Source organism: Lampetra planeri, chromosome 2 (genome assembly GCF_965212315.1).
Source record: "Lampetra planeri chromosome 2, kcLamPlan1.2.h2, whole genome shotgun sequence".
In the NCBI taxonomy this organism is placed as follows: Eukaryota; Metazoa; Chordata; class Hyperoartia; order Petromyzontiformes; family Petromyzontidae; genus Lampetra; species Lampetra planeri.
The window spans coordinates 8,341,660-8,368,308 of record NC_136108.1 but is presented as its reverse complement, the minus strand read 5'-3'; the positions used below and the strand labels follow the sequence as shown (position 1 = coordinate 8,368,308).

Sequence of the window (26,649 nt, the reverse complement as noted above, 5' to 3'; positions counted from 1 at the left end):
AAACCTAAGAGTATTAACAATAGGCTGTTGTGGGCCAAGCGCTGTATTAACGAGGCCACCTTACGAAGGCTGCCGACACGGCGAGCGAGTAAGGGGACGGAGGGGTGGGGTCAAGCACCGCGCCTGCCCCCCCCCTCCCAATGCTGATGCGTTTACACACCACACCAGGTACAGTGCTCGTTTAAGTCCGAGTCGACCTAGGGAGAGACCCACCCACCCACGCCGTGACCTTGGTTCTGATTCAGACGTTGGTCGCGAGCTGCCAACGTCGCGAGTTCGTCGCTCCAACCGCAGCGCCACCGCTCCTTCCAAACTCGCACAAAACAACCACGCCCGGCCGCCTTTGTCTCTCCCCCCCTCCAAATGGCGATGTTGACGACGCACCGCACCGGGTAGTAATTTGAGGCTGAGTCGACCTAGGGGGAGGAGGCCCAGGACCGGTTCACGATAATCGTCAACTGCGTGCGCGTTGTCGTTGGTCGGGTTCGGGCTGCTGCGCTAACCGCTGCGCCACCGCTCGCACGCCCGGCCACGCCTCGCTCCCTCCCGAGTTGGAGGTCGCACGCAACCAGCACACACAGCATACACACAGCACACCACATAAACACACACACAGCACACCACATAAACACACACACAGCATACACACACAGCACACCACATAAACACACACACAGCACACCACATAAACACACACACAGCATACACACACAGCACACCACATAAACACACACACAGCATACACACACACAGCACACCACATAAACACACACCCAGCATACACACACAGCACATCACATAAACACACACACAGCACACCACATAAACACACACACAGCATACACACACAGCACACCACATAAGCACACACAGCATACACACACAGCACACCACATAAACATACATCACACACAGCATACAGCATACACACAACACAGCATACACACAGCACACACGCACAGCATATACACACACACAGCATACACACACAGCACACCACATAAACATACAGCATACACACACAGCATACAGCATACACACACACAGCACACCACATAAACATACAGCATACACAGCATACATCATACACACACAGCACACACACAGCATACACACAGCACACACACACAGCACACACACACACACAGCACGCACACACACACAGCATACACACACACAACACACACACAGCATACTCACAGCACACACACACAGCACACACACACACAGCACGCACACACACACAGCATACACACACACAGCACACACACAGCATACACACAGCACACACACACAGCACACACACACAGCATACACACACACAGCACACACGCAGCATACTCACAGCACACACACACAGCACACACACAGCACATAAACACACACAGCACACCACATAAACATACAGCACACACACAACACACACCCCACACACACAACACACACCCCACACACACACAGCACACACACACCCCACCACACAGTCCCTCTCGCTCTCGCGTGAGTGAGTGCCGGGGTGGTGGGGAGGGGGACACACACAGGAGGAGGAGGCGGTGGTGGTGGTGGACCGGACCCGCGGCGACGTCGCGGGTGACAGAGAGAGGCGGAGCGAAAGACAAGCAGAGGCGGACGGGGAAGAGGCGGACGGGGAAGAGGTTGTGTGTAGGGAGAAGAGAGAGAGATCGAGACACGCGGCAGGGAGAGGCAAAGAGGGGAGAGACAAGGGGGGGTGGGGGGGCGACAACTAAGATTGTGACTATTGATTATCGATCACCTGCCTGCACGTGGTTTGAACGAGGAGGGTAGGGAGAGCAAGGCGGTCAGCTTGGGAACGAGTTCAAGTTAATGTTATTAGGTGTAGCCCTGTGAGCCGTTCGGCTCTTGAATCGGGTGCAACCGCAACCAACAGAAAACAAAAACATGAACAAGAAAACATCTTAAAGTGAGGAGAGCAGCCGAGAGACGGGCGACACAGCGAGGTGTGTGGACAGAGGGGAGGGGGACACGGACAGGGAGACAGGGAGACAGACAGACAGAGACGACAGACAGGTAGACTGTGATACAGACACAGACGACAGGCAGGTAGACAGGCAGGTAGACAGATAGACTGTGATACAGACAGAGACAGACAGAGACCACAGGCAGGTAGACAGGTAGACTGTGATACAGACACAGACAGACACAGACGACAGGCAGGTAGAGACAGGCAGACAGAGACAGACAGAGACCACAGGCAGGTAGACTGTGATACAGACAGACACAGACAGACATGCAGGTAGAGACAGGCAGGTAGAGACAGGCAGGTAGAGAGACAGACAGAGACAGGCAGACAGAGACAGGCAGGTAGAGACAGGCAGACAGAGACGACGCGATGTGGTGTTGGAGTCCGCAGACCCCGCGGGACGACGAGAATCAGAGCGACGTGAACACGGCGAGCGAGGCGGTCAAGCGGATGGGTGCGTGCAGTGCACACAGCAACATACAGCACACACAGCACACACACACACAGCACACACACACGCACATACAGCAACATACAGCACACACACACATACAGCACACACACACATACAGCACACACACAGCACACACACACAACACACACGCACATACAGTACACACAGCACACACACACACAGCACACACACACATACAGCACACATACACGCACATACACGCACATACAGCACACACACACAGCACACACACACATACAACACAGCGCACATACACAGCACACATACACCACACACATACACAGCAACACACACAGCACACACACACAGCACACACACACAGCACACACACACAGCACACACACACAGCACACACACACAGCACACACACACAGCACACACACACATACAGCACACACACACATACAGCACACACACAGCACACACACACGCACATACAGTACACACAGCACACACACACATACAGCACACATACAGCACACATACACGCACATACAGCACACACACACAGCACACACACATACAACACAGCGCACATACACAGCACACATACACCACACACATACACAGCAACACACACACAGTACACCCACACAGCACACACACACAGCACACACACACAGCACACACACACAGCACACACACACAGACACACACAGCACACACAGCACACACAGCACACACACACAGCGTGCGCTCTGTGTGTCTGTGTGGGGCTTCGTTACTACGCACCCACTGGCCTCGAATGCTTAATCCCGTCAACGCATGCTACTCATGCCATGTTTACACGGTACATGTACTGTACCTGGGTGGGTACAGGATTATATTACATGTGATTACATTGTACTTAGATAACCATACGAACACACACACTACAATGACATGCATCACATGGACACAGACAAAAGTCCCCCTCCGTGTAGCCTTAACAGACTGTTGGGGCAAGTGCTGTTAGCGAGCACACGAGGTAGGGGGGGCAGCACCACGCCCGGCCGCCTTTGTCTTTCTAGACACCGCAGCAGGTACTCATTTTGAGACTGAGGCGACCTAGGGGAGGTCCAGGACCAGTTCAGATAATCGTCACTGATGGGGGCCGTGAGCGGGAATCGAACCTTGGTCACCCGGTTCGTCTCGCAGTGCGCTGACCACTGTACTACCGCTGCCCATACCTACACACATATACACACACATACCTACACACATACACACGTGCACATACACACACACATACACATACATACACACACACATACACACATACACACACACATACACACGTGCACATACACACACACATACCTACACACGTGTACATACATACACATCACATGAGCATACACACGCATCACATGGACACACATCACACGAATACACACATGCTGACACACAGGCATACATCCCACGAACATACACATGCCTACACACATGCACACACATCACATTGGCACACATCACACAAATACATACACACAATCTACATACACGTCCCACGAACACACAAGCACATACACACACATCACATAGACACACATCACACGAATACACACATGCACACACATCACATTGGCACACATCACACGAATACCAACATGCCCACACACAGGCACACGTCCCACGAACACACAAGCACATACACACATCACATGAACACGTGCACATCACACAAGGTCTGTACAAACCATGTACTTTGGACTGTAAGTTGACTTTGGCCAAGAAAGTGAATGTGTTTATTCAGGGGGTGCACGACCCCCACTCCTGCTGATAAACAAACCCCTTTCATCTCCTTCAGCGGGGTCTAGAGTCGTTTGAAATCATAAAATAACATGAAGGTATTCAGTAAAACATCCTCTTCTTACTCTTAGGTTTTTTAGGTAAAGTCACGTAGGTAAAAGTAAATAAATAATATAAATAATAGAAAAATACTAATAATAAAAAAATTATTGTATTTCTATTATTTTTATTATTTATTTTTACCTACGTGACTTTACCGAAAAAACCTAAGAGTATGAATCATTGCAGTCACGAAAGCTTCAAATCTAGAATAAATGCATCCTCTTGTGTAAAAATATATACAGTAGTAATAACAATGGCAAAAGCCAAACGTCTCTTGTTCGAATTCGCAAGTGGTCTCATCTGTCTGTGTTGATAGGTCTGAGACATTACTGGAAATTCCAGATTCTTTATGGCAGGATCAGTAGAATATGACTAGGAAGCCAATCTCGTATGTTTGACAGTGTTACTAAACTCACAAATGTGTCTCATAGGTACAATACCAAGCACATACATATACAGTACCGTACAATACTGTCATGTAAGTGTTTTATATTTGCTAGTTTTGAGTGGGGTATGTGATTTGTCAGATGATTTATTTTGTATCCGCCTGATGAATGTCTGAATAATGTGGGGTTTTGTTTGTTTAGACTTTACAGTATCATAACCATAGCACGTAGCGGAAACATTGATTGGTCATTGTGAAGTGAGTGGATGGAGGACTTGTTTGCAGGTGTCAATGCATCTATCTGCTACTTGTAGTCAAATCTGTAAAATGGAAAAAAGATCCATCATCATAGAAACACCATATCTTATCAACCCATACGGGTTACCCGTATTCTTGTACGGCGTACGGAGTTTTCAATATGGGGGGAAATGTTTCTGTTTGTATTTCTCCCTTATGATGGGACTTTGTGTAGGTTGAACGTTGAGATTTATAAGGGCACGGGATGACCAATAAGGTCTGAATTGGTCTCTAAGGAAAGCTGTCTCGGGTGTGGACCAATCAACTTCAAGGACAGTGCACATTATCAGAGTTATGTTTTTTGTTTGCATTATGACTGCAGGTATTGTGGTCTATGCAAACATGACTCCTTGTAAAAAAAGGTGTCAGTTTTGTTGCCAGATAGAAGGGTAAACATTTTTTTTCAAGAAACCGTAAGTTTCAAACAACACACAGACCTCAATGGTTTTTGCGTGATGCACAGAGGCCGAGTTTTCTCGTTTGTTTGTACAAACACGACGGTGTTCTGTGTGTTGTGTGAAATTCACTCCACTATTGTGTGCCAGCACAGCCCTTGACAGAGTTCCACTGAAGAAAGTGTGGCTCTGACACCTGAGCTGTGTTGTCAGTGTTCAGAGATCCTGGACTTCCCCGAGGTCGACTCAGCATTAAGTGAAGTGCCTCCCTCTCCTGCGGTTTGTAAGCATCAGCACAAGAAAGGTGCTGGTCATACACAACCACCTTGCACACTTTAATATTAGTGCTGACTATAACAGCGCATGCACGCCGAGTTTGCATAGCTATAGGGCATTTGTGCTTGCTGCTGTGCATCTGCCAGTCATCTCAGTCAACCTGGGTCTGGCCCTTGACTTTCTCCTGTCAGCAGCGAGCGTGGCCTCAAAGTGCACCTAGCCTGGCACAAGAGCTGTTGGTGATGACACTATATTTTCAAGAGAGAGAGGGTGGGTCCTTGCCTAGAACATCTGGCATTTCATTAGCATTCGTTCTAGCAAGCTTGCATGCTCATATACTGAATGTCGAAACCGGTTTAGTTTTCGTGTCCTGAATCAATGCTGCTGAAATGATGCACTCCGTGAAGGCGGAGGGTGACAATGGGTTGCGTAAAAGTACTTTTAGGTATTGATGTGGAGGGACATAGATATATGAAGAAGGTATTATATTACCTGCTTGTTTATTTTAGTTTCACCAGCATTAGTGCGTATTATGGGTTCACAGCATAGCCTGGTGCGGTATATGTGTCCGTGTGTGTACGTGTGTATGTGTACATCGGTGTGTAACTACGGTATGCGTGTCAGTGTGTGTGTATGCGTGGGTGTGGAGTGCTGTATGTGTGTGTCGGTATGAACATGTGTGTAACTGTATATGGATGTGTCTGTGGGCGTACATTAGAGTATATACCGTGTGTATATTCCCTTAAGGTGTCGTGTTAGGGTTACATTTCAGTATGTGACCATGAATTATGCATACATAACAAAGCGTCATGCTGGCACATTGCCAACAAGCCTGTGCACATGTCGCTAAATGAAGAGTGCCATTTAGGCATTATTCATATATCACGTATGCTTCCACTCATACTGCACATATTGTACTCCGTGATGCTGTCACTTCATGTGCAATAACTGGGCGGTGGTCATTTTCATATCGAATTAGTACCCGAAATTCCACATTCACATGACAAGAGCTTGGTGGATTATTCACAGCACGGCCAAAGTTATTTATTTACACATGTCACCCCAACATTTTTTTTATCCCGAGTTTTGCTATCTGCTAAGGCAATCCCTTAATGCTTTTATTGACGTCAACTTCGTGGAGCACGTTATTTTTCTAATTGTTTTGCAGTTATTAGCGTTCAAGAGGCTGCAGACATCGTCGTCAACTAAACTGGAAAACGTCCAGTTTTTATAATGTTTGGCATTTCCGCCCAGTTGTATCCTGATTGCGCTATTAATGTCGTGTCATCAGATGAAGCATTCATTCGGATCTTTCGCAGAACAGTGCAACCCTCCATGTTAGAGAACGTCCTACAGATGCGGACATCACAGAGCTACCTCTGGGACCACTTTCAAGTTGACTTCTGGTCCACACATAAAGGGGCGGCACTTCCCCATCCACTCTGCATACCACAGTGCCGTCCGTCGCATGACGCCCCCAATATGAAATTTAGAAAAAACAATTAACCCGTAAAAACAAAGTTTTTCACTATAAATCCTTTATATGCGTGGCGGCTAGAGTCCTCTCGTCCTCTGGCTTGAGATGGCTGCCACCTATGGGTCAGATGATTGCCTGCCACCATTAAGCAATTGGTAGTTAAATATAATTTATTTTTTCTTAAAAAGTGTAAAATTTAGGTTTATTTTTTTTCACGAAAATTAATTGTCACGCACAACGAGTCTGTGTGGAAAATGTCAGCTCGATTGGATCACGGGAAGTGGGTTAAAAAACGACCGAAAGATTTGCACGGTTGTAAGCGCGCAAGCAAGCAAGCAAGTGAACTTAATATAAAGGATTTAATTACATTGTCGTGAATGTCACACCTCCCGTGACTTGCCGTCACTCCGTAAACAAATCGAAAATTATTTGCAAGCACCTGATTTGAGGAAATGCATCATGAGTGTAAGCAAGTCAATTTGAATAGATGCATATACGCATTGTTACATGCCTACTCTTTTTCCCGTGTGGTGTATGTCGAATCTGTAGTGGTGTGAATTTTCGGCATTTACAGTGGTAGCTGTACATAAGGAAGGAATGGACGAAAGTGGGGGAGGCCTTTGTCTACCGGAAGGAAGTTACAGGCTGACAACAGATATTTACTATAACCACGTAAGAACTTATAAGAATTGATGCCCACATTCATAGTCCGATGTATAGTGGATTAAATTGACGAGTCGTTACATGCCTCCTGTTTAATGTAAATAACTATAAGTTCACCCTACAAGCTTGAGCCGGAGCACGCAAGTATGCCAGGATTGCAGAGGTGTGGACTCGAGTCATGTGACTTGGACTCGAGTCAGACTCGAGTCATGAATTTGATGACTTGCGACTCGACTTGGACTTGCATAACAATGACTTTGTCCCACCTATGAGATGTGGACTCGAGTCATGTGACTTGGACTCGAGTCAGACTCGAGTCATGAATTTGATGACTTGCGACTCGACTTGGACTTGCATAACAATGACTTTGTCCCACCTATGAGATGTGGACTCGAGTCATGTGACTTGGACTCGAGTCAGACTCGAGTCATGAATTTGATGACTTGCGACTCGACTTGGACTTGCATAACAATGACTTTGTCCCACCTCTGCAGGATTGTGTGGGCAGCGCCTGGAGGCTATAACCAAGCCGTCGTGTGGAAACTTTAAAAATACATTTTTGCACTCCTTTATTACACTCAGAGGTACAGAGAGAACAGATTTTAGAAGCTTGTGCCCATGGCACAGACATTGACTCGCCCGTGATCATACTCTCCGCTCTGATTGTCGTCGATGCCTTTTAAATCCTTTATCCCTGAATGGAGCCAAATGAGACGGGGCTGTTTTGAACTGACATCAAGTATCTTGATGTTCTTCATGCTTTGCTCTTCGGCACCGTTGGGGAACATCTGCTGTTGTTGCCTCAATGCATGAGTGCTGCCCCCAAGGTGTTCTGCTTTTTCCCTGATCTGTTTCGACGTCAAGTTATGGGTGGGCCAAGTGGGATAGGACCTTGGGAGCTGACAGCACACATGGATGCACACATTAGGCCATGTGACCATTAAGATCGACACACATGCACAAAATCTCGTACGTGCGATTTAACACGGCATAGTTACAAATGTATTGTCACGATGCAGGGTTGTGCTTTGATTCAAAAATCAATAACTTTTTTACAATGTATGGGTTCTGGAGTAGTGTTAGGGGTCACAAAAACTAACTAGCTGGCACATATATTAATTGAAAATAGCTTCATGTTCCAGTGTGTGACAAAGTCACACACTGGAACGTGAAACATGCCTGACATAGTCTCACAAGCTTTGGAACGTACACATCAACGTCACATAACAACAACACCCACCATTCGCCACTAAGTGGCGGTGACGTTACCACGGCGTCTATGCCAGGCCAGGAGCACCTTGAGGCCACGCTGATGGGAGGTTACGGGACAGACCCAGGTGCCATGGTTTGACTGACTGAGATGACTGGCAGATGCACCAGCTGTGCCCCCTACTATGTCAACGTCACATACACGCACTGGAACATGCATAACATACGCATATACGCTGGAATTACGCACCTGTATATATGTATGTTGAACCTCTTTCGCACCGTATGTAGCTAACCGTGCTAATCGGAGGTACGGGGGAAGGATAACAAACTAACACAAAACGCAGTTCTTAAGAAATTAGTTTTCAATCTAGATTTAAAAGTGCATCACTCCAGTGGCTTCCTAATATCGGAAGGAAGAGCATTCCAGACAGCTCTAGAAGTGCATATAAATGTGCGAGATGCAGTGACCGTCTTTGTTCGATGACTAGCTAAAATCCACCGCGAGAGTAACCAGAGTTCGCGTGATGGTTTATGCTCCTTGACGAGAAAATATAACACAGTCACGTGCACATTGGAACCTAAACTCCGCCTTGACACATTTACAAATTCCTGCACAGCCGGTGACCTTTCCCACAGGAGTGATCGTGTCACGAGTCGCCTTCTCTATTTGCATTCAGTCGTTAAGGCACTGCCCCCATTAACGTCCCATTCAGAGCCATGAGCAGGCTGCTGTGGTAGTTTGTGCGCGCACAGGGGCGAAACGGTGAACTTTGTTCCCACTGTCTCTCTGTCGTTGAGGCGGAGTTGACCAATTGAAGGGGGAACCGTGCACAGGTGACAAGGGGGACATCTTGGAGGACGTGGGTGGGGGATACTGCATGTCTGCATTACTTACCTTTCCACACACATGTGATTCACGCACACACACAATTTTAAAGCATTGAGTTACGATCTTGATCATCTGGTTCAATTTCTGGTTATCCTACAATGTTAGTGGTCTAGTGGTATGTGAACCTATATGGGGTTTTATTTGATCAAGTCAACCTAGAAATGGTTATCTCTTGCAGCGTGCAAACATCGTCACTAATAAAAGCGACTGGGTATGGTTCTGGCCACACCACCACCCCAGTTTGTCTGCTGTTCTGTCCTTAATAGTTGGTCTACAAGACTAAATGTTGATCTTTGTCTTTTTAGAGTGTGTAGTATATATGCAATTTGTTTGCCTATTTTTATTGATGTTTATCTCAAGTGCTTAATTACGTGATAGAAATTTCAATATGGAAAAGCCTCACTGAGTCCCAAGTCAGGATGTTTTACCAATTACTTATTGAACAATTCTGCTTGAAGAAAATCCCCACACAAACAAGGAAGAACACTTAAACTCCACGTTCTCCCAACATTTCCCTGCTTTGCAGGCTGCCTCCTGCCCTCTCCTTCAATGCCCCCAGCCCTACCCGAGCCAGTAGGCACTATTCCGTGCACCCTCCCCTTTCCCAGCCCTCTGGTCGCCGTGCCCCCCATGCCCTCTAACCCATGGCACCCCACCCGGTCCTGGCCCAGGCCTGACTCTGGAGGATGAGGACCTCGCGTTGCTGGTGCGGGGCTCGGCGGTGCTCAAGGCAAGCTCCACGGGCCGGCGGGGCCGCCGCGTCATGTCCTTGCGAGACGACTGCTCGGCCGTGCGGTGCAGCTCCCGCAAGCTCAGCAAACTGCGCAAGCGCCGCACCATCTGTGAGTCGAGATCGCCACACCCCAGCCTGGGTACAAAGCCACCCATGGATGAAGATCCAGCTGGGGTGAACACACATTCCGGATACATGCCCAGCCTGGATAAATAGCTACAGTACAATTACAATATCGATTTATCGCAAGATGCTGTACTAAAACAGTAGGCATACATATTCTCAAGAGTGAGCGAGTCAATTGCAGGCAGAGGGAGAAGAGGAAAGTCTTGAACATGGACTTGAACAGGAGCAGGGAGTTGACAGCACGCATGGCGATGGGAAATACGTTTTAGATGATGAGGCAGGAGAGGAGATGGACTAATAAAAACCGTGTTCAATCACGAGATATATATTCATGGGCCTTCAGTCTTGGTGAACCCCAAGAGGATAATGGTGTTTAGACGGGAGCCCTGCAAAACATGTGTCTCAGACAATTCTTTTTGACGTAGGGCCGAGGTTGATTGTCCTACTCTGTGTTGATGCAGACGTACACTCGAGTAGCGCTTCATTTCTCTCTAAACGTATTCCAGGTCATTGATAGACTGGAGTGACTCAAGCCTCTCATCCCTACCGAGTGCTTGCATCAGTGCCGCTCTCGCTGCTGGTCCCTCCCTCCCTCCACTGTCTGCGCATCTCACAGTTTCCATCAGCGACCTGGTCGAGGTGCGCGAGGGCTGCCAGACGGAGACGCCGCGCGCCCTGCCGTCCGGTTCCGGGGCGGCTCCGGAGACCGGCGGTGGCAACAGCAACGGCAACAACAGCGACGGCGCCGGGAGCAGCGGCGAGGATGGGCGGCAGCCAGCGGCGGTGCCCGGGCGCGTGGACCCTCAGCGCTGCTTCACGCTCGTGTTCCGCGGGCGGCAGGCCAACCTGGACCTGGTGGCGGACAGCGCCGAGGATGCCCGCCGCTGGGTGCACTGCCTGCGCAGCCTCTCGGAGCACTCGCGCACAATGGACGCCCGGCAAAAGCTCGACACATATCCTGGCGCATGTTCCGGTGCCGGTGCTAGTCTCACCGCGACCGGGCACCAAGGGGGGCCCGTGGGATTGAGTTCAGAGCTTGGTTATTGTAACATTTAATTGTAAGAATGTGATCAAGCTTTAATACTTATCACGAGATAATTTTTTGAGGAGGGTCTTGTATTAGAATGTTTGGTCAAATTGTAAAAAAAAAAAAATTGTGGATTTTTTCTATCTTATGTGTGTGTGTGTGACAGCTCACCAGCTTTGGTACAGGGTGGATATAAGATTTAGTGCCGAGTGTAACTTGCTGAGATATCTGCCTGGCTTCTGGACGGTTATTTTTTTTACCTGTGCATGAGTTTTTTTTTCCCTGAGTACTCCCAATTTTCTGGAAATAACATCCCAAACAGCAGGATTCTCCCGACAAAGTATTGAGACTCGGTGAGGCTTTCCTGCAACCCTTCCCTCTTAAGCAACGAATGCCTGGTCTTCACTGTGGTGAAGTCAGCGACGGGAGAATATCATAAGGCTCGTATTCAGTGAGCTCTGCCTGCCATGCCTTCCCCTCCATCCCATGTCTCCTGCTGTTGTCCTCCTTAACCTGCCATTCACGTGGCTCTACCGTAGCTTCAGGAAGGCCGACAAGAACAAGGATAACCGGATGACGTTTGACGAGGTAAAAGACCTCCTCAACACGCTCAATGTCAACATGAACGAGGCGGAGGCCAAGAAGCTGTTTGACGTAAGTGCCGTGTTGCTCGCAATCCCTTCAAAAGGGGGTCACCTCGGTTTATGCTGAGTTGACCTAGTGGATGTTCTGTCCAGGGTAGGATTTGTCGGTTATGTGCTTTATGGGCAAGAGAATGGTTCTTATTTAACCATACTTCACTACGCTGGTGAGTACTGGCTGGTGAAGACCCGGATTGGAGAGTCTGTTCGGTTCATAGTGTAGAGCGATAATAACTGCACTACCCCTTTGTACAATGAATTTGTGCAATACAGAATAAGTTGGATGTATATAGCATACAAATATAACTACGTTCCACAGCGCTGTAGATTCAGAGAGCAACTAAACACAACTGTATCACAAGGCCCTTCGGTATGAGAGGGGCGTTAGATTGGGATAGAAATTAAAGAAATAACGAAGGGAGGGAGGGTTGTGTACGCAGGGAAATGACTCAACAGGGAAGGTTCCTGTCGCAATGCAATAACTACTACTTGGAAGCGTTGGTGTCGTGGTTGGCGCACTGTGTTATGAATTCTGCTACCTGAGTTCAAGTTCAATTCTGGTCACGGCTAATATCATTGTCAAGTAATATCCGAATCGGTCCTGGGTTGCCCCAAGGTCAACTAAGCCTTAAATGAGTACTTTTGTACATATCGGCACTGGGGAGACAATGGTGTGCAGGCATGGTGCTGGCCAGCACCCCTAGTGCACATTTCAGGTGTTCATAGGTGCTCACTAACAGTCTGTTACAGGCTATACAGGGAGCTTTGTCTTTGCTCACATGTACACATGCTCGCACATGTGCTTTGGACGATCGGACGTGTTCACATGTCCACATTTTTCTGACGCTCACACAAACACGCAGTCTCATTTGCTCACACGTACACGTTCTTACATGCGCTAACACATTCACTCACGCGCACACACACATACACACTCATACACGCACACTCGCTGTCTCACATGACCACACATGCACACATATGCTCACTCGCTCACACATACACATGCTCATATACACACACTTGTTCACACCTATTTGCTTACAGACATACACAAAAGCAAGGCAAATAAAGATCCTCATGTAGCGTTTTAATGGACTTTTAGAGCAAGGGGGTGGGTGGCGAGCACCCTGCTCAACCACCTTTGTCTCCCCAGTACTGATGTTTGCACACCACAGCAGGTATTCATTTAAGGCTTAGTCGACCTAGAGGAGGCACACTACCAGTTCAGTTATTCATCACTGTTTTTGGACATGAGCTGCAATCGAACTCGGATCGCCGGGTTCGTAGCACAGCGCACGAACCTCTACACTACGACTCTCCATGCACACAAGCTCATACGCTGCCTCGTGTGCTCATACGCTGCCTCGTGTGTGTGTGTGTGCTTCACAGGAGAGTGACAGCTCGCACACGGGCGACCTGGTGGAGGGCGAGTTCGTGCAGCTGTTCCGGAGGCTGACACGGCGCGACGACGTGACGACGCTGTTCAAGCGCCTCTCACCGGACGGGATAGGGCTGCCCGCCGCTCAGCTCGCCCAGTTCCTGCGGGACGAACAGCACGAGGAGGATGACAGCGAGCACCGCGCCGCATGCATCATTGCCGAGCACGAACCGTTGGATGAGGGTACGTGTCTCGGACAGACAGCTCACCTCGCCGATTGAACGAGGGACGGATATTGTTTTTTTATGTATGGAAAGGCACAAAGCAAACGGGTCTCATGTTGAAGCTACGTACCTAGGCTGTGCTTCCTGTGTCTGTCCATCACAAGTTTGAAGCTTCAATAATGAGAAACGAAGAAGAAAAATCACGCATATTAATGGGCTCTGCAATGCTTTCCGCATTAGTTTAACCTCGCAAGTGCTTTATTCGTTACAATGACGTCAAATTTTGGAACGGCGCGAGGAGATGATATCATGTGATGCACTGTGCGTGACGTCGCGAGATTATGTCACACGTAATTACCCCATTGCCTTGGTCGCCTTGCCGGATAATTCATTTCGTGCTGGTTTTTAATATCCAAACTTTGGACAACCCTTTGATCAATTTTATTGGTTTTCTTCAGGGTAAGTATGATAGCAACACGACCTAATACTAAAACGTTGTTCTAAATGAATAATCATTTGGAAGATGGAGAGTATGGAGGTGCATTGGCAAAACGCTGCAGGTGCGAGGCACAGTAAGGGTGAGCAGATGGATGCAAACAAGAGAGATGTACTCAGATAAGAGAACAAAGTTGCAGACAAGAAACAAATATGAAGTGAGATGAGAGAAAAAGAGATAGACTTCCGGCTATTAATTTTAGTCCAGCAGCGTGGTGGCTTTCTGCAGTGATGTTATCCAGCGGTATTGTTTAAGCAGCAAACTCTGCAACTCTTGGGTCTCATGAGCAGAGTCAGTCTTGTTTGAAAAATACTGCAGCGTTGCAAGATGTTACTGGCAAGAGCTCTCCACCTTCACAATGGGACCCTATCATTGCAAAATGCATTATTAATAAATCACTCATCATTACGCGTATTCATCGAGAGGTGGATCAGTTAGGCGGTTGTTCAACCACTGTGCTCTGAACTCGGTGACCTGAGTTTGATTCTCGGGTACAGCTAAGATTGGTGACAAGTGCAGTGACCACTGTGGTGAAGGAGTTGTATGTACGTATGTATGTTGAACTTCTTTCGCACGGTACGTAGCCAAACTTACTAACACTGGTCAACAAAAAAAAAAATTCTGGCCTGGACTTTTGCAGCTGTTTTAGACTAATTTCAGGGTGCTGATTCCAAATCTGATCTCAGATTTTCACTATCACATCTTATTTTTATGCTATCGGCATACCCCATTTTCATTGATTTTACCCGAAATTAACTCTGTCACTTATGATTGTAAGTTGTTGCGAGTCAGTGACTGCTTTAGTGTTAAAATATGGTGCTGTATTTTTGGATAGTGTGTTTATAATATCATTTTATGTAGATATCCACATTTATTTAATATTTTTCTTCTGCAGTTTTTATTGAAAATGCAATATTTGATATCTCAAAAACCTGATGTGATAGACAAAAACTGATGCCAGATTTGAAATCAGCACCCCAAAATTACATTGAAACCGTTGGAATACCTTATGCCAGAAAAAGTGTGTTGACCAGTATAATCGGAGATGCGGGGGAAGGACAACAAACTAAACACAAAAAACTGTTCCAAAGAAATTAGTTTATTAATTGGATTGATTGATGACTGTAAATTATATATTTTTATGGAGAATGCTTATTATTTTAGTTTTAATCTCGCTTTCACATGCAGTAGCATTTCAGTGCTAAATAAGTACAAATCCTTAATTTTTTAAAGCGGCCCTATTTCATCCGTCGCTGGATGCGGAGTCGGCAATCGATGCGTCCTTACATTTCACCAACCCCTCATGGATTGCTGAATCACCCCCCCCCCCCCCCAATGGGGATTTGAACTCCGGAAGCTTCCGATTGCGACTTGAGTACTCGAACCACAGCGCCACCCGCTGCGGCAGAGGGCAGGAATGAAATGGTTTGCATTCATTTGCGGCACGTGGGTCCAGGCCGAAGTGAGGGACTGATGACGCTGGATGGTTTCGTGCGCTACCTGACTTCCCCGGACGGCTCCCTGTGGGACCAGCGGCACGACTCCGTCAGCCACGACATGACGCAGCCGCTCAGCCACTACTACATCTCCTCGTCGCACAACACCTACCTCACGGACGACCAGCTCCGCGGGCCCAGCAGCACTGAGGCCTACGTGAAGTACGCTCAATATGCAGCCCACACCATCGCCAAGTTGTCGTACAGGTTTTTTTTTATTGTCGGGAGTTTTTATTTTAAAGTGCCCTGGCATGCTCTGCATGAAGAGTGCTCTGTAAGAGCAAAATTGTTCTTCTGCATTGGTTTGTTTTCCCCAGAAGGTTATATTTACAGATCGAGTTCTGAAGTGCTTCCAATTGGCCGTTTTTGTCATATGATCATAATGTATTAGTTTTCACAGGTGGAATATGCTCAATTTGGTGAAAAAAATAAATGTAATGTGGTTTTATTGTGCAGTCATAGGTGACTGGGTTGCATCCATTATATCAGCATATTCGTGAGGCCAGTTTGATTATGGGTTGCTCAAACTTGTATTTGAAGTCAAGATCTCAGCAGTGCAAGCTCATTATCTGACTATGATCAATCCACTGCTGGATTAAAGCCTCTTTAAAGTCACCCGCCATGTTTTCTAGTCACGCGATGTTATTATTGCTAGTGCTACTTTTCTATCGTGGTGTTCTCGTTGCAGGTCGCTGATGCGGGGCTGTCGTTGCGTGGAGCTCGACTGCTGGGACGGGGCGGATGGGGAACCGGTCATCTACCACGGCTACACGCTCACCTCGCAGATTTTCTTCCGAGACGTCATCACCAGCATCGCCCACGAGGCCTTCAAGGTGATGTGCCGGTCAAACGATCGGGAGGATGGGCGGGTGAGCGGGCGGGCGGACGGGTGGGTGGGCAGGTGGGCTGGCAGGTGAGCGCGTGGGTCGGCTGGTCCTACCGCACTGTGGTCACCCACTTGGACGCAGTTGGTCGCAGGGGTATTCAGCTATTTGCAGGGGACACACGTGTAATGCAGGCAAGTACAGGTGACGCACACACGTGGCACAATTGAACGGAGGTGGCACGCGTGACACACAGATGAACATTGGTATTCACAGGTGACACACGTGTATAACACACACACGACACATAGGTATTTACTGGTGATACACGTGTGACAATAATATAGAGGTGACACACATGTGATGCATGTGAACACAGTTAATTACATAGTCAATTACAAGTGACACACATTTGAACACACACGTGTACACACGATCACAGGTAACAGCAGGTGACTATGTGACCACAGGTTCCATCATATTACTGGAGGTGACAATCGGGTACAAATGTTTTAATAAAAAAATGAATTTCAAAGGCAAACTCAAAATCGTCTCCCAAAAAACACGATCTCCTAGTTTCTCAGATTCGAGATTAAGCACCCGAGGGTTGATGGAGGGCGTCGTCGCACCCAGCGTCTCACTGCGGGCGTGCGTGTGTGTCCTCGGTGTGCAGGCGTCGGCGTACCCAGTGATCCTGTCCTTGGAGAACCACTGCAACGTGGAGCAGCAGATAGTGATGGCGAGGCACCTGCGCTCCATCCTGGGCGAGCGGCTCGTTACGGCACCACTGCCCGGGCGGCCCCCCACTCAGCTGCCCTCCCCAGAGGTAGTCGTCACGCCGACGGGTACCCCATCGGCGCGGAGGATTAAAAAAGAAAAAGCAGGAAAAAAAAGACCGTGCTTTAAACAGTGTTTTAACAGTCAAACATACCCCCTCACTGTGTTTGGTGTCTCAAGCCTGTGGCTCTTTGATGATCTCTGGAGTGTTTGACACGGTGTATTCATTCCTCTTATGGTTTTATTTCTAAACACAAAATCATTACGAGACTTTCTGTCAATGCGAACATTTCTAGATATTTCATTATCGCCATCATCTATAGAATGTCTATTCTGAAACAAGTGTTGACCAGTCTCTCAAAAATTTGTTGACTTCCAATAAATTGGGAATTGATGTGACCCCTGACCGTGATTTGAACCTGCAGCCTTCTGATTGCGAGTCAGCCACTTAAAAGTTACGTTGCTGGTGGGAGCGGTACTGTTGTGATGTAGACTTTTATCATGCAGATGTGTGCCGTGCCGGCTTTAATTGGTGCTCGCAAACAGCACTTGTTATAAGTATATCCAGGCTGTACAGGGGAGCCTAAGCACGTTGCTCTGAGCTTCCTCCTCTCTCTCTGTCGGCAGGAGCTGAAGGGGAAGTTTCTCATCAAGGCCAAAAAGCGGAGCGAGCCTGTGAAGAGCGAGGCTGAAGGCAACGGCGGCGGCGTGCAGATCGACTCGGCCGGCGCCACGACTGCTCCGAGCGAGCTCACGGGCAGCGACAGCACTGCGGACAAACTGTGCACGGGCAACGATGACACCCGGTCTGAGCCAAAGCCAGAGCCACCGCACACCAACAATCAGCCTGAGACACAGGTTGGAGCCCATTCAGAACCTCAGCCGGATCTCCAATCTGAAACACGGCTGGAAAGCCAACCACAGCCAGAAATCCGGCCTGAAACACATCTCCAGAGAGAGGCAAACCCAAGCAGCATGTGTGCCAAAGATGAGAGCTGGCCGAGCGATGCTGCGGTGCTCAACGAAGAGGAAGGGGACATCCCGTTCATCGATGGAGACAATGAGGTCACGGATGGAATTGCAGATGGGGTCACCGGTGGGGTAACGAACAGGGTCACAAATGAGATTAAGGATAGGGTTGAAACTGAGGTCGCGGTTGAGGTCGTGGATGAGGTCATGGATGGGGTCAAAGGGAAGCAGTCAGAGACGAAGGGCATGGGACTCAGGAGGAGTCTCTTGATGAAAGTTGACAGCTTCACAAGGCGTTCATCGGGGTCTGGCAGTGTCAAATCCTCGGCCAAAGGTCTGGGGCAGGTGTCGGACACCGACAGCGATGTGTTTGAAGACAGCAAGCCGTCGACGGGAAAGCACAAGTCCTTAAAGGCGGAAAAGTCAAAAAAGAAGGTACTGCTGTTCTATCTTGTTAATTATAACATTAAGAATAGCAAAGCTGGGCTGTAATAACTCAGGGTGGTCTAAAATGTAGTTCTCTGAGATAAATACTATCTCATGCAACGAACTTTTGTGTATTGTTTTTCATTTTAAAAGGAAGTTTCCAAAGAGCTATCGGACTGCGTCGTGTACTGCAATGGCGTGCACTTCGTGGGCCTCGAGAGGGCGGAGAGTCATCAGAAGGGGAACGAGATGTGCTCCTTCTCCGAGACCAAGACCATGGGGCTCATCGAGACACAGGGTGAGTCCCATGCGGCTGAGCTCACAACCTGGGTAACAGGCGAGGTCAGAGGGCAAGGTGATTGGCTGAGGACACAGGCTGAGGTTACAAACTTGGTTGTAGACAACCAAAGGCCTCGTCTTCTTTTTCAACACTGTATAATTAAAAGTGGCCTATATAACGAGCGCTTGGGTTGTGTGTTCGAGACCAGATGGAGGTGACTCACGAAACCTGGTCATGACATCTTTGTAGAGGCGTGAGCTCACTCCGCGGAGAATTTAGAGATTAACCGATTCACCTGCTCCACGGTTCCATGAATTGTCAGGTGTTCACTTCACACGGTGAATGCAGAACCCGTAGCGGCGGTATAAGTTATCTAAACATCTAAACATGTACATGTTGGACAATTTGTCCTGCAATGTTAGCATCACGGGGGCGTAATGATTTACCCCATCACTTCCCACATAAATTGTCACGTGTATTCGAGTCCGTATTTGTGTATAACTTCACTGCACATGGATACTTGTTGGTTCTTTCAGTAAAGTCACGTAGGTATAAAATAAAATAAATAACGAGGTTTCGATCGCAACACAAGCAGTCGTCCTCCGGTGGAAAAAATATAATCAAGCAGTGGAACTGCTGAATAATCGTGCCCTTTATTTATCCAGGAAGGAGATTTTAGATTTTGTGTCTGGTTTCCTAGGTTAATTGCGTGCGTTATTTTTTTTGTCTTGGCAGGTAACGCGTTTGTGCGGTACAACATGCAGCACCTCAGCCGCACCTACCCCAGCGGGACTCGCGTTGGCTCCGGGAACTACAACCCCCACGACATGTGGAACGCCGGCTGTCAGATTGGTAACGAGCAGCACACCGCACGTGATCAATGTTAATGTGAAACATTATTATTGAAACAAATATTGTGTATGTCTGATTCATCATTCATTCACGTTTAACCGTTAAGTCCAGTTTCTCCCCCTCCAGCTGCAGAGCCACACGTCGTAATTTTAGAAAAGACCCCGACATATTAAAAACCTTCACCCGACATTCATCAAAGGTCCAACTTTCAGAACGACTGAACATCCAGTGTTGGTTAACTACTGCGACAGTGTTGCTTATCATCCACCACCCATGCTATGAATTGTGCGAAGGTGTTTTTTATTTATTTTCACGAACCACAAGCCGCCCTTACTCAATGGCTGTGTTTGTTGTTCCCTCCTGTCCATGTGTCCCTGGCTGCAGTGGCACTGAACTTCCAGACCCCGGGCAAGGAGATGGACCTGTACGACGGCCTCTTCCGGCAGAACGGCGGCTGCGGCTATGTGCTCAAGCCGTCCTGCCTGCGCGATCCACACACCGACTTCGATCCCGGGAACCCGGCACGGGGCACGGGCCGCCACCCGGTCAAACTCGCCATCACCGTGCGTTTCCCTCCCACGCGTCCGCACCACGTGGCAAATCCCACAAAGGCCGGAATACGCCAGGGCAGGGTTTTTGGAATGATGGCCCACGGGCAAGATTTGACCCTTAATTCTTCTTTGAGCGGTCCACCGAGCTGTGGTCCAGAATAGTGTGATGAAATAAAGATAAACTAGAAATAGAGATGAGAGCGCTGTAGACAAGAGATAAATATTAGTGAGATTATGGCGAAGTAAACAAGAGAGACACGAGAGACGACCAGCCTCTTTTGCTCCTCTTATTAATTGTGACCACGCCGGCCCACGTGTGCAGGTGATTAGTGGGCAGCAACTGCCCAAGGAGAGGAACAGCCGCCGGGGCTCCATCATCGACCCGTTAGTGAGCGTGGAGGTCCACGGGGTGCGGGGTGACACAGCTGTGCGGGAGACGCGCCACCAGGAAAACAACGGTATGTAACACCCCACAACCACCATTCTACCCTGCTTCATCGGCACCAGGGACCTATTGTAATGATGATGAACTATGTAAAATTTGTTCATCTTTTGGCTTTTGCAAAATGATTAACTCCCTCCCCATTTATCTATTTTTCTGGATGAAGAAATAGATATAGTTTTTTAATTAAAGAAAAATATTGATTCTGTGGGGAACGAATGGTGAGGACTTCAGCCCTGAAGTTCCCAATGCGTTATTTGGCCAGTGTGGTTAAGTTTGGTCAAACAATCTTCATGGCTGGTACACAATGCACTGATTTTTATTTATTGATGCTGTTAATAATGTGTGGTTGTGATTTTTCATTGAAAGGCTAAATAAAAATAAAACTGATTTATTGTCCCATTGAGAATGAATGAAACTTGAGAATGGTGATGAAGACCAAACGATTAAGATCGTGATTTTTATTATCTTGATCATGATTGGCATTGGTGATGTTGAAGAACGTAATATTGAACGTGATGATGATGGAGGGGGGGGTGACTTGTTATCCACCCAGGCCTGAACCCCGTGTGGAAGGAGGAGTTCTCATTCCAGCTGACTGTGCCCGAACTCGCCCTCATCCGCTTTGTCGTCAAAGACTACGACGTGACTTCACGGAACGACTTTATCGGCCAGTTCAGCCTGCCCTTCTCCTGCCTCAGACAGGGTACGCAAAGCATCGATACGGTAGCTTAGAGCCACTCGTGTGTGAAGAGAGAGACGGGGGGTGAGGTGGCCAGGTTTCCTGGGGGGGCTCAGACTGTGTCAGAGACACTGGGTTTAAGCCGTCTCTGATTTAAACTGGGTTCTCAAATGTAGCAAATTGATAGTCTTAGCTCGGTCACCAGTGACTTGTGCAAAGAGACAATTATATAAAATTAGGATTGCCACTAAGAGCATTATAAACTATCTCCGATTTGCATAGTTGGCTATGTACGGTGCAAAAGAAGTTCAATATACATACATATATGAAACAAACAGTTGGATTGACATGCAACGAACACTCTTCGAGGAGCACTTACTGTAAAAATATGTGGCCCTATTGCTGATAGCGAGCATATTGGAGGGTTAAGTAGTTCCGTGACATCACGTTCCAGGGTCATTCTATGAAACAATGTGGTTCACTGCTTACTGAAAAAGTTCTGAAGGGAATGTATTTTTCTCTTGATGTAAATTTGATAGGACAAGTGTATATCTATGGTGAGGGGAAAATGAAATAACGCAAAAAAAAGCCTAAGGATGAGGTTATTCAGCGATGAAGCTCGGTTTAGATTTATATTGATATAAATAAACTGGAAAGTTGTCTTTTTATGGCTGACGTAAAGTCACTTTTATTCAACTTAACGATTTTCTTGTTTTCCTTCAGCATTTCTTTAAATGGGGAAAACATTGGACCGGTTGAGTCTCATCAGCAGGATACACTGTTCACCCACGTCGTTTCTCATGATCCCCCCCTCTCCCTTCACAAGCTGTCCCCTCGCTGCGTAATCCTACGTGCCTGCTGTTAATCCCATTAAAGCGTCTCTCCATGTTCTGTGTTGCAGGCTATCGCCACGTCCACCTCCTGTCGCTGGACGGCCGGAGCCTCTTCCCTGCGACTCTGTTCGTCCACATCCGTATCACAGAGCTGAAAGAGATCGAGGGCCTAGATCAAGGATTGTAGATCGTCGGATGTAGATTAAGGGGTATAGATTGAGGGGTGTAGGTCACGGGTAGTAGTTCTGAGAGGAGTAGATAACATGATGTAGATCTAGCGGTGTAATTGATAGTGATAGATCGGCAGATTTTGATCAATGGAGGCGATAGAGCGGCATAGACCAAAGGACGTGGATCAAGGGATATTAGCTGAATCCCTTTATATGCAATTTTGTGTGTGGACAGGGCACACCCCCTGTGTAAGTTCTCATTAGCCAAACTGTTTTTTCTGGAGGCATGTAAGTCACCTTTTTGGAGTCGGGTACACTGTGCAGTTTTTGACATTTTAAACGTTTTTATCATAACTGTTTAGCAGTTTTAATATAGCACAATGTTATCTCAGCAGATTACATAGTTCTGTTTTTCTGCAATAATTGTGCATTGTAAATAGTTTGAAAGTAAAAGAAAAAAAACTTGGAATCGTTTTTATGAAAAAAAAATTTTTTTCATGTAATAGAATTGTTGAAGGTGAGCTGCCAAACAGCAATAGCTTTTAATTCAACCAATGTTTACAATTGCAATACAAATTTACACTAATATACAGCCATGAGTACTTCGCTACAAAATGACGCTCGTATGAAGCCATTCTCATTTAATTTATTATGGGCAGTGATGTGGCCTAGCAGTAGCGCTTTTGCTGCTTGTTGCAGAGGCTCACGGTTCTAATCCAGCGGCCGCCCTGGTTATTACTGCAAGAGTAGGACATTGTGTGCCAGCATATGGGTCCAAATTTGCCAAATTAGTCAATTGGGATTATAAACAAAACAGCAATCATCACGCTCCACTGGCAGACTACATTAACACCATGGAAATGAGAACTGGTTAAACAAAGAAACAATGTTACCGTGGGTTATAGTTTTTTTTTATCAAACTTAAACTAACGAGGTAATTGGTCACATGGCCAAAATACAATCATATGTGGGTTTTTTTAAAGTGTAGAAGAGTTGTAAGTGTGGCAGAGTTTTAATAAATAGCAGTAGAGACAGGTTACCTCTTTAGAGTCGATTTCAGCAGATGCTAATTGGTAACCTCCATTTCCAATAAGTTTAAATGTATGCCAGTGAGGCAATTGTTATTAATTGTTATTAATTAATGTATCAATTGAAAGGAAATATTGACAAGCACTATCTTGTGACATTTATGTTTTGACTGCTGTATGGTCTTGAGTCGCTCATTACTTTTAAACTACACACCAAAGCAATCCAGACGATTTTGTAAGGCAAATATCGCAAAAAATTATATTGACACTATCATAGAAGATTTTGCCAAAGATATTTGCATAGTGATTTTAATCACTGTTGCAACAATGATATTAAGGTTAAAATCAGGCGGTTCTTACGTAACTACGTTTGAATTACTGATACCATCCTATATCGTTAAGCATGCCATGGTGCATACATTTTATTCTTACGCCCGCGACGACATGTCATGAGAATAATTGTTTCCATTGTATACAAACTAAACTCAAACGATATGTTAATTTTACATTTCAGCTCATGTGGCGAACCAAACTGTACAAACAGGAAAATAAAGACACGGTATACATATGTGCGGGGGTGGGGGGGGGCAACTATAAACGGCGCGAAACAATCGATTCTTGAATAGAATGACAACTAAAATGTGGGGTGGAGGAGAAACGGGTAAATTGCCTGCAGCTCATGGTATATTTTTGTGGTGGAAACTGAGAGATGCCTCAACAGAATTCTCATGGGATTGTCTTTGTAATTTCTGGAAAAGCATAGGAACAATACGTAGTTTCACCTATGTACTTTTAGAAAGACGTGCTATCACAATTTTCACACTGGTCGGTATATTATTACAGATATTTACCATGGATTTTTTTAACATATAAAACTTTTGTCACTTTTTATAGGCTGTGGTGCATTTTATAAATACTGAATTGTTGCAATACAGCAGATAACATTGTTTATGCCACACTGCTTTGTATGAAAAAACTCAACTTTAATATTGAAGAGGAGCATCTTATCTCAATGGGCCTTACCAAAAAGAAACTGGCTGAATATTAATGATTGTTTACATTGCCGAATTCAGATTTTTATGTTTGTAGTCATCTCTGATAGAGGCCCTAAAATATAATTGCGTGGCTGAATTGGTACTGTTATAAAAACACTTTTAAATGCTCATGGCTGTTTTTGATTAACATTACAAGCTTTATACACTCCTACAAAATATACACTTGGAGGAATTATTTTGTTGATTATTGAAAGAGTTTAAGGACCATTATTTTAAATTTATAATTCACTGGGTTACACGATATGCTTTAATGGGTTTCTAAAAAAATGTACAACATTCATATCAATTGTAAGAAATTGTGAATTTGATAGATTTTTTGCATTTTACACTTTTGAACTGACATGTAATAGTGATACGTATGTTTCTGCACTACTTTTGAAAGAAGATTGTTTCTACTTAATGTTGCGGACGTTTCTGTCACGGCTTTCTTTTTAAGCTGTTTATCACGTTGGTTTTAAAGCTTTTCCTTTTTAATATTACACTACAGTAATAAATATCACTGTAGTTGCATTGTTCTACTTTTGTGTATTTTCTGTAGCATTTAATCTTGATATTTTATATGTATCACAATGTAATATTACTACGGTACTTTCATTGTAGCAGTTTCTGCTTTTCAAAAATGCAATGATTGGGAAATATGGTTGGTTGCATTAAATGTTTTTTTTCCCTCATTGACTTGTTGTGCCATAGGAATGGGGAATTTCCACCACTGGCTCAGGACTGTAAACAGGAGATGTGCAACTACTCCACGTTAATATGAGCACGAAGCCTCTTTCGCTTTTAAGATGGAGATGCAAGGGTAATAAAAGTATTTATAAAGTATTACAGTAAGGTAGATTATGTGACTCGCGGCAAGTTGCCAACTTTGCTTGAACTACCTCGAGTGATGATACTCTACACAACATTTCAGTGGTTTCGTCAGGCACTGTGTGTGTTAATTTTGAAATAAACCAAGAGAAAGCTCGGTTGAGTGGTTTTCAGATATCAAAAAATTAACCCGTAAAAACAAAGTTTTTCACTATAAATCCTTTATATGCGTGGCGGCTAGAGTCCTCTCGTCCTCTGGCTTGAGATGGGTGCCACCTATGGGTCAAATGATTGTCTGCCAGCATTAAGCAATTGGTAATTAAATATTTTAAAAAAATTCCCTAAACAGTGTAAAATTTTGGAAATGTTTTTTCACGAAAATTAATTATCTCGCACAACGAGTCTGTGTTGAAAATGTCAGCTTGATTGGATCACGGGAAGTGGGTTAAAAAACGACCGAAAGATTTGCACGGTCGTAAGCAAGCAAGCACGCAAGCAAGCAAGCGAAGTTAATATAAAGGATTTAAAAATAACAGTTTCCATGGTAGGACGGGGGAGAGTGTTGTATCTAAGGGAAAACCACTTGCATACACCTGCAAAATCTGTACCAAAACAAATGTACATTTTGTGGAAAAGTTGGCTGTTCCAACAAAATCTCATCGCATACACGGGTTTAATTGCAACAACCAGCCAGTTTAGCAAATGCTTGCTCTGTCTTTTGTTTATATTCAGTAGAATAATATAAATTAAAATATCTCCCAAAGTAAACTTCATTTATTCCATCACGCACTCTAAACATTTTTGAACCGTAGCATTTCCAATAAGTTATATAAACCCCCTTTGGCTTTAGAGGTAACTCCTCCTATCTGGCAGGGCCCTGTAACACAAACACGCCCTCAAATACCCTAGTCACGATAAGGTCCGC

The 26,649-nt window shown here is 46.1% G+C and overlaps 1 protein-coding gene across 2 annotated transcripts; it reads left to right on the top strand.

Moving 5' to 3' along the window:
- The first annotated feature begins 553 nt into the window (after positions 1 to 553).
- LOC144726696 (1-phosphatidylinositol 4,5-bisphosphate phosphodiesterase delta-4-like) lies at positions 554 to 25,588 on the top strand. Of its 2 annotated transcripts, XM_078605517.1 has the most exons (16): positions 554 to 2,289; positions 2,358 to 2,456; positions 10,576 to 10,746; positions 11,380 to 11,716; positions 12,315 to 12,444; positions 13,824 to 14,055; positions 15,989 to 16,190; positions 16,717 to 16,861; positions 17,526 to 17,678; positions 18,257 to 19,033; positions 19,178 to 19,322; positions 20,040 to 20,156; positions 20,541 to 20,719; positions 21,030 to 21,165; positions 21,706 to 21,855; positions 22,733 to 25,588. In XM_078605517.1, exons 2-16 carry the CDS (start codon positions 2,372 to 2,374, stop codon positions 22,849 to 22,851), a joined length of 3,078 nt encoding a protein of 1,025 aa, XP_078461643.1. In that variant the 5' UTR covers positions 554 to 2,289; positions 2,358 to 2,371; the 3' UTR covers positions 22,852 to 25,588. The 2 variants fall into 2 exon arrangements, with proteins under 2 accessions (XP_078461643.1, XP_078461634.1); XM_078605508.1 differs by having other exon boundaries at positions 554 to 2,456.
- Positions 25,589 to 26,649: the final 1,061 nt, after the last annotated feature.

Excerpts from the sequence above, each read along its gene's own strand:
- LOC144726696 (XM_078605517.1), top strand. The coding sequence starts at position 2,372 with ATGTGGTGTTGGAGTCCGCAGACCCCGCGGGACGACGAGAATCAGAGC. Across the intron at positions 12,445-13,823 it reads AGGCCAAGAAGCTGTTTGAC|GAGAGTGACAGCTCGCACAC; the intron begins GTAAGTGCCGTG and ends TGTGCTTCACAG. Across the intron at positions 19,034-19,177 it reads CGGAAAAGTCAAAAAAGAAG|GAAGTTTCCAAAGAGCTATC; the intron begins GTACTGCTGTTC and ends TCATTTTAAAAG.